At 43.2% G+C, this 8,803-nt stretch overlaps 1 protein-coding gene across 1 annotated transcript in view; it reads right to left on the bottom strand.

The window, feature by feature from the left end:
• Positions 1 to 8,803, bottom strand: part of LOC133630591 (receptor-type tyrosine-protein phosphatase S-like) — a 375,093-nt gene that overhangs the window by 116,324 nt on the left and 249,966 nt on the right. The window contains exon 13 of the mRNA XM_062022176.1: positions 5,303 to 5,620. Coding sequence (XP_061878160.1) covers positions 5,303 to 5,620 — 318 coding nt within the window. The remainder of the gene's footprint in view (positions 1 to 5,302; positions 5,621 to 8,803) is intronic.

Here is an 8,803-nt window from a genome sequence, read left to right as displayed (position 1 = left end):
CTTTTCTGTCTACACACCGTGTCTGCTTGTAAGTACTCTGTGTGTGTGCGCTGCCGAACATGCTCCTCTGCTCGTAAAACCAGCAATGTCACGACGTGCTGTCATGCCTGTTGAAAAATTAAAAAAATGGGGAAGCGGTACTTTTTCAAACAGAGTATAGTACCGTTTTTGATTCATTAGTACCGCGATACTACACTAGTACTAGTATACCGTACAACCCTAGTACAAACAGTGATTGGAGATTGTTGAGCGGCAGATGATTTTTTTTCATTCCCGCATTATCTTTTTTGTATTTACCGTATTTTCCGCACTATAAGGTGCACCTAAAAACCTCCAATTTCCTCAAAAGCTGACGGTGCGCCTTATAATCCGGTGCGCCTTATATATGGACCAATATTGAGCCACAACAGGTCTCGCAACTACGGGATGCATAACGTAACCTCAGCCTCTACTGTAGCGTCTATTCTATGCGCCTTATAATGCGGTGCGCCTTATATATGAACAAAGTTTTAAAATAGGCCATTCATTGAAGGTGCGCCTTATAATCCGGTGCGCCTAATATATGAACAAAGTTTTAAAATAGGCCATTCATTGAAGGTGCGCCTTATAATCCGGTGCGCCTAATATATGGACCAATGTTGAGCCACAACAGGTCTCGCAACTACGGGATGCAAAACGTAACCCCAGCCTCTACTGTAGCGTCTATTGTATGCACCTTATAATGCGGTGCGCCTTATATATGAACACCGTTTTAAAATAAGCCATTCGTTGAAGGTGCGCCTTATAATGCGGTGCACCTTATACATGAACAACGTTTCAAAATAAGCCATTCATTGAAGGTGCGCCTTATACATGAACAACGTTTTAAAATAAGCCATTCATTGAAGGTGCGCCTTATAATGTGGTGCGCCTTATATATGAACACAGTTTTAAAATAAGCCATTCATTGAAGGTGCGCCTTATACATGAACAAAGTTTTAAAATAAGCCATTCATTGAAGGTGCGCCTTATAATGCGGTGCGCCTTATACATGAACGTTTTAAAATAAGCCATTGATTGAAGGTAAATAAATGATAAATGGGTTATACTTGTATAGCGCTTTTCTACCTTCAAGGTACTCAAAGCGCTTTGACAGTATTTCCACATTCACCCATTCACACACACATTCACACACTGATGGCGGGAGCTGCCATGCCAGGCGCTAACCAGCAGCCATCAGGAGCAAGGGTGAAGTGTCTTGCCCAAGGACATAACGGACGTGACTAGGATGGTAGAAGGTGGGGATTGAACCCCAGTAACCAGCAACCCTCCGATTGCTGGCACGGCCACTCTACCAACTTCGCCGCGCCTAATAATGCGGTGCGCCTTATACATGAACAAAGTTTTAAAATAAGCCATTCATTGAAGGTGCGCCTTATAATGCGGTGCACCTTATATATGAACAAAGTTTTAAAATAAGCCATTCGTTGAAGGTGCTCCTTATAATGCGGTGCACCTTATATATGAACAAAGTTTTAAAATAAGCCATTCGTTGAAGGTGCTCCTTATAATGCGGTGCGCCTTATACACGAACAAAGTTTTAAAATAAGCCATTCATTGAAGGTGCGCCTTATTAAGCGGTGCGCCTTATACATGAACACAGTTTTGAAATAAGCCATTCATTGAAGGTGCACCTTATAATACGGTGCGCCTTATATATGAACAAAGTTTTAAAATAGGCCATTCATTGAAGGTGCGCCTTATAATGCGGTGCGCCTTATATATGAACAAAGTTTTAAAATAGGCCATTCATTGAAGGTGCGCCTTATAATGGGGTGCCCCTTATATATAAACACAGTTTTAAAATAAGCCATTCGTTGAAGGTGTGCCTTATAATGCGGTGTGCCTTATACATGAACAAAGTTTTAAAATAAGCCATTCGTTGAAGGTGCGCATTATAAAGCGGTGCGCCTTATACATGAACAAAGTTTTAAAATAGGCCATTCATTGAAGGTGCGCCTTATATATGAACAACGTTTTAAAATAGGCCATTCATTGAAGGTGCGCCTTATAATGCGGTGCACCTTATATATGAACAAAGTTTTAAAATAGGCCATTCATTGAAGGTGCGCCTTATATATGAACAAAGTTTTAAAATAAGCCATTCGTTGAAGGTGCGCCTTATAATGCGATTCGCCTTATACATGAACAAAGTTTTAAAATAAGCCATTCGTTCAAGGTGCGCCTTATAATGCGGTGCGCCTTATATATGAACAAAGTTTCAAAATAGGCCATTCATTGAAGGTGCGCCTTATAATCCGGTGGGCCTTATAGTGTGGAAAATACTAGGGATGTCCGATAATGGCTTTTTTGCCGATATCCGATATTCCGATATTGTCCAACTCTTTATTACCGATACCGATATCAACCGATACCGATAAATACAGTCGTGGAATTAACACATTATGCCTAATTTTGACAACCAGGTATGGTGAACATAAAGTCCTTTTTAAAAAAATTAATACAATATAATAAGATAAATAAATTAAAAACATTTTCTGTTTTATTTTTTTCTCCGGAAGAACTTTGTCACGAGGGAGGTGCTGGACATTGAGTCCGAATGGACCACGTTCCGCACCTCTATTGTCGAGGCGGCTGATTGGAGCTGTGGCCGCAAGGTAGTTGGTGCCTGTCGTGGCGGTAATCCTAGAACCCGTTGGTGGACACCGGCGGTGAGGGATGCCGTCAAGCTGAAGAAGGAGTCTTATCGGGTTCTTTTGGCTCATAGGACTCCTGAGGCAGCGGACAGGCACCGACAGGCCAAGCGGTGTGCGGCTTCGGCGGTCGCAGAGGCAAAAACTCGGACATGGGAGGAGTTCGGGGAAGCCTTGGAAAACGACTTCCGGACGGCTTCGAAGCGATTCTGGACCACCATCCGCCGCCTCAGGAAGGGGAAGCAGTGCACTATCAACACCGTGTATGGTGAGGATGGTGTTCTGCTGACCTCGACTGCGGATGTTGTGGATCGGTGGAGGGAATACTTCGAAGACCTCCTCAATCCCACCAACACATCTTCCTATGAGGAAGCAGTTCCTGGGGAATCTGTGGTGGGCTCTCCTATTTCTGGGGCTGAGGTTGCTGAGGTAGTTAAAAAGCTCCTCGGTGGCAAGGCCCCGGGGGTGGATGAGATCCGCCCGGAGTTCCTCAAGGCTCTGGATGCTGTGGGGCTGTCTTGGTTGACAAGACTCTGCAGAACCGGAGGGTGTGTTCTAACTATCGTGGGATCACACTCCTCAGCCTTCCCGGTAAGGTGTATTCAGGTGTGCTGGAGAGGAGGCTACGCCGGATAGTCCAACCTCGGATTCAGGAGGAACCATGTGGTTTTCGTCCTGGTCGTGGAACTGTGGACCAGCTCTATACTCTCGGCAGGGTCCTTGAGGGTGCATGGGAGTTTGCCCAACCAGTCTACATGTGTTTTGTGGACTTGGAGAAGGCATTCGACCGTGTCCCTCGGGAAGTCCTGTGGGGAGTGCTCAGAGAGTACGGGGTATCGGACTGTCTGATTGTGGCGGTCCGCTCCCTGTATGATCAGTGCCAGAGTTTGGTCCGCATTGCCGGCAGTAAGTCGGACACGTTTCCAGTGAGGGTTGGACTCGGCCAAGGCTGCCCTTTGTCACCGATTCTGTTCATAACTTTTATGGACAGAATTTCTAGGCGCAGTCAAGGCGTTGAGGGGATCTGGTTTGGTGGCTGCAGGATTAGGTCTCTGCTTTTTGCAGATGATGTGGTCCTGATGGCTTCATCTGGCCAGGATCTTCAGCTCTCGCTGGATCGGTTCGCAGCTGAGTGTGAAGCGACTGGGATGAGAATCAGCACCTCCAAGTCCGAATCCATGGTTCTCGCCCGGAAAAGGGTGGAGTGCCATCTCCGGGTTGCGGAGGAGACCCTGCCCCAAGTGGAGGAGTTCAAGTACCTCGGAGTCTTGTTCACGAGTGAGGGAAGAGTGGATGGTGAGATCGACAGGCGGATTGGTTCGGCGTCTTCAGTAATGCGGACGCTGTAGCGATCCGTTGTGGTGAAGAAGGAGCTGAGCCGGAAGGCAAAGCTCTCAATTTACGGGTCGATCTACGTTCCCATCCTCACCTATGGTCATGAGCTTTGGGTTATGACCGAAAGGACAAGATCACGGGTACAAGCGGCCGAAATGAGTTTCCTCCGCCGGGTGGCGGGGCTCTCCCTTAGAGATAGGGTGAGAAGCTCTGCCATCCGGGGGGAGCTCAAAGTAAAGCCGCTGCTCCTCCACATCGAGAGGAGCCAGATGAGGTGGTTCGGGCATCTGGTCAGGATGCCACCCGAACGCCTCCCTAGGGAGGTGTTTAGGGCACGTCCGACCGGTAGGAGGCCACGGGGAAGACCCAGGACACGTTGGGAAGACTATGTCTCCCGGCTGGCCTGGGAACGCCTCGGGATCCCCCGGGAGGAGCTGGACGAAGTGGCTGGGGAGAGGGAAGTCTGGGCTTCCCTGCTTAAGCTGCTGCCCCCGCGACCCCACCTCGGATAAGCGGAAGAAGATGGATGGATGGATGGAAAAACATTTTCTTGAATAAAAAAGAAAGTAAAACAATATAAAAACTAGTAATGAATGAAAATGAGTAAAATGAAGTGTTAAAGGTTAGTACTATTAGTGGAGCAGCAGCACGCACAATCATGTGTGCTTACGGACTGTATCCTTTGCAGACTGTATTGATATATATTGATATATAATGTAGGAAGCAGAATATTAATAACAGAAAGAAACAACCCTTTTGTGTGAATGAGGGAGGGAGGTTTTTTGGGTTGGTGCACTAATTGTAAGTGTATCTTGTGTTTTTTATGTTGATTTAATAAAAAAACAAAAAACAAAAAACGATACCGATAATAAAAAAAACCCGATACCGATAATTTCCAATATTACATTTTAAAGCATTTATCGGCAAGCCGATATTATCGGACATCTCTAGAAAATACGGTACTTTTCGTTTTCACCCATTTTTGCACTGTGTATATTTTTGCACACTGGAGTTGGTCTAATAAAGGAACTCTGCAACTGAGTCATCATTGGTTGCACGGTTGTATCGTTTTGGAGCTTGCAATGTAAATAAACACTCAGCTGGAAAAAAATCTCATCTAAAAAAAAAAACCCAGATTTGAGCCACTTTGGCCTGCAGTGTGAACGTGATAATGGCCAAGTTGGCCCAAACAAATGCAACAATGCCTCACACTTTGAAAACCCTCGTTCTACATGAATATTCTAAGCGTTTCCGGGTGTGCTCGTCACTCTTACCGTCTTCATCGGTTCTGCAGAGCACGGGCGAGCTGTGGGGTCCACTCCCTACCGAGGTGGAGGCTGTCATGGTGATGTTGTACCAGCTCCACTTCTCCAGACCCTCTACTACAGTCTTCCCCTGCTGGGCCGGGAGCGCCAGCCCATCCACCTCCTGGCCCTGACCTCTGCCTCCCGACCCAGAAACTCTGCGGTACCTCAGCTCATAACCTGCCAACTCGCCATTCTGGCCCTCCCACGGAGGCGGCCTCCAACTAACGCTCAGAGAGGTGGAGCCGGCGCTCTGGCAGGACACGCCCTGGGGCGGGGCGGAGGGCTCTGAACAAGGACAAGGTCGGTGGAGCGTTTGAGAGTCGGGGGGTGGGACGAGCAAGAGGACGAGTCAAAGGACAGGGGGTGAGGATAATAAAAAAAAAAAGGAAACAATAAGAGACGACACCAGGATAACATGAGAATTAAAGCGCTGGGGAAACAAAACTTCACGGAATCAAGCAGAGTTTGGACAGCAAGAGTGGGAGACAATCAAGTGTGTGCCCACTCAGCTGTGGTGTGGCCCTTAGTTGGAAAATATTTGGACACCCCGGGTCAACTGTAGGAATTATAATTATTAAAATAAATGGTTGTTTTTTTACAAGTGATGACAGATGTGAATAAGAGCATGTGTTGTCTAGTTATGATGTAAAGGAGAGGTGTGCTTGTAATGTATAAATATGTGTCAATGGAAGGGCATTTTATGACTTTTCTTATAATAAAAATAAATACAAAAATAAACAAAATATATGTGTGTGTGTGTATAATAGTGTGTATAATAATTTACGGTAAATTTCCGTAAACTTTCTGGAAATTTACCACGGGAAGTTAAGGTCAGGAAGTTTGGAAATATTGACAATTTTTTGGATTATTCAAAGTTGGACACAGTCCATGGGAATTAAAGTTAAAGTTAAAGTTAAAGTACCAATGATTGTCATGGGAATATATGGGAATTAACTTTGCAAAGGGGTGGAAAGTTTCCGGTAAATTTCCGGAAATTTACCACGGGAAGTTAAGCTCGGGAAGTTTGGAAATATTGACCTTTTTTTTTGATTATTCAAAGTTGAACACCGTCCATGGGAATTAATGGGAATATATGGGAATTAACTTTGCAATGGGGTGGAAAGTTTCCGGAAACTTTCTGGAAATTTACCACGGGAAGTTAAGCTTAAGAATTTTGGAAATATTGACCATTTTTTTGATTATTCAAAGTTGGACACCGTCCATGGGAATTAATGGGAATTAACTTTGCAAAGGGGTGGAAAGTTTCCGGAAACTTTACGGAAATTTACCACGGGAAGTTGAGCTCGGGAAGTTTGGAATTATTGACCATTTTCTGATTATTCAAATTTGGACACCGTCCATGGGAATTAAAGTTAAAGTCAAAGTACCAATGACTGTAATGGGAATATATGGGAATTAACTTTGCAAATGGGTGGAAAGTTTCCGGTAAATTTCCTGAAACTTTCCGGAAATTTACAACGGGAAGTTAAGCTCAAGAGGTTTGGAAATATTGACCATTTTCTGATTATTTAAAGTTGGACACCGTCCATGGTAATTAATGGTAATATATGGGAATTTAACTTTGAAAAGGGGTGGAAACTTTCCTGGTAAATTTCCAGAAACTTTCTGGAAATTTACCACGGGAAATTAAGCTCGGGAACTTTGGAAATATTGACCATTTTCTGATTGTTCAAAGTTGGACACCGTCCATGGTAATTACTGGGAATATATGGTAATTAACTTTGCAAAGGGGTGAAAAGTTTTCGGTAGATTTCCGGAAATTTACCACGGGAAGTTAAGCTCGGGAAATTTTGAAATATTGACCATTTTTTTGATTATTCAAAGTTGGACACCGTCCATGGGAATTAATGGGAATATATGGGAATTAACTTTGCAAAGGGGCGGAAAATTTCCGGAAATTTACCAGGGGAAGTTAAGCTCGAGAAGTTTGGAAATATTGACCATTTTTTGGATTATTCAAAATTGTACACAGTCCATGGGCATTAAAGTTAAAGTTAAAGTACCAATGATTGTTATGGGAATATATGGGAATTAACTTTGCAAAGGGCTGGAAATTTTCCGGTAAATTTCCGGAAACATTCCGGAAATTTACCCCGGGAAGTTAAGCTCAAGAAGTTTGAAATAATTGACCATTTTCTGATTATTCAAAGTTGGACACCATCCATGGGAATTAATGGGAATATATGGGAATTTAACTTTGCAAAGGGGTGGAAAGTTTCCGGTAGATTTCCGGAAACTTTCTGGAAATTTACCACGGTAAGTTAAGCTTAAGAAGTTTGGAAATATTGACCATTTTTTTGATTATTCAAAGTTGGACACCGTCCATGGGAATTAAAGTTAAAGTTAAAGTACCAAAGATTGTTGTGGGAATATATGGGAATGAATTTTGCAAAGGGGTGGACATTTTCCGGTAAATTTCCGGAAACTTTCTGGAAATTTACCACAAGAAGTTAAGCTCGGGAACTTTGGAAATATTGACCATTTTCTGATTGTTCAAAGTTGGACACCGTCCATGGTAATTACTGGGAATATATGGTAATTAACTTTGCAAAGGGGTGAAAAGTTTTCGGTAGATTTCCGGAAATTTACCACGGGAAGTTAAGCTCGGGAAATTTTAAAATATTGACCATTTTTTTGATTGTTCAAAGTTGGACACCGTCCATGGGAATTAATGGGAATATATGGGAATTAACTTTGCAAAGGGGCGGAAACTTTCCGGAAATTTACCAGGGGAAGTTAAGCTCGGGAAGTTTGGAAATATTGACCATTTTTTGGATTATTCAAAATTGTACACAGTCAATGGGCATTAAAGTTAAAGTTAAAGTACCAATGATTGTTATGGGAATATATGGGAATTAACTTTGCAAAGGGCTGGAAATTTTCCGGTAAATTTCCGGAAACATTCCGGAAATTTACCCCGGGAAGTTAAGCTCAAGAAGTTTGAATATATTGACCATTTTCTGATTATTCAAAGTTGGACACCATCCATGGGAATTAATGGGAATATATGGGAATTTAACTTTGCAAAGGGCTGGAAAGTTTCCGGTAGATTTCCGGAAACTTTCTGGAAATTTACCACGGTAAGTTAAGCTTAAGAAGTTTGGAAATATTGACCATTTTTTTGATTATTCAAAGTTGGACACCGTCCATGGGAATTAATGGGAATTAACTTTGCAAAGGGGTGGAAAGTTTCCGGAAACTTTACGGAAATTTACCACAGGAAGTTAAGCTCGGGAAGTTTGGAAATATTAACCATTTTTTGATTACTCAAAGTTGAACACCGTCCATGGGAATTAATGGCAATATATGGGAATTAACTTTGCAAAGGGGTGGAAAATTTCCGGAAACTTTACGGAAATTTACCACGGGAAGTTAAGCTCAGGAAGTTTGGAAATATTAACCATTTTTTTGATTACTCAAAGTTGGCCACCGTCCATGGGAATTAAT

Source organism: Entelurus aequoreus, linkage group LG16 (genome assembly GCF_033978785.1).
Source record: "Entelurus aequoreus isolate RoL-2023_Sb linkage group LG16, RoL_Eaeq_v1.1, whole genome shotgun sequence".
In the NCBI taxonomy this organism is placed as follows: domain Eukaryota; kingdom Metazoa; phylum Chordata; class Actinopteri; order Syngnathiformes; family Syngnathidae; genus Entelurus; species Entelurus aequoreus.
The sequence above is the reverse complement of the archived record's forward strand: the minus strand, read 5'-3'. Positions and strand labels throughout refer to the sequence as shown.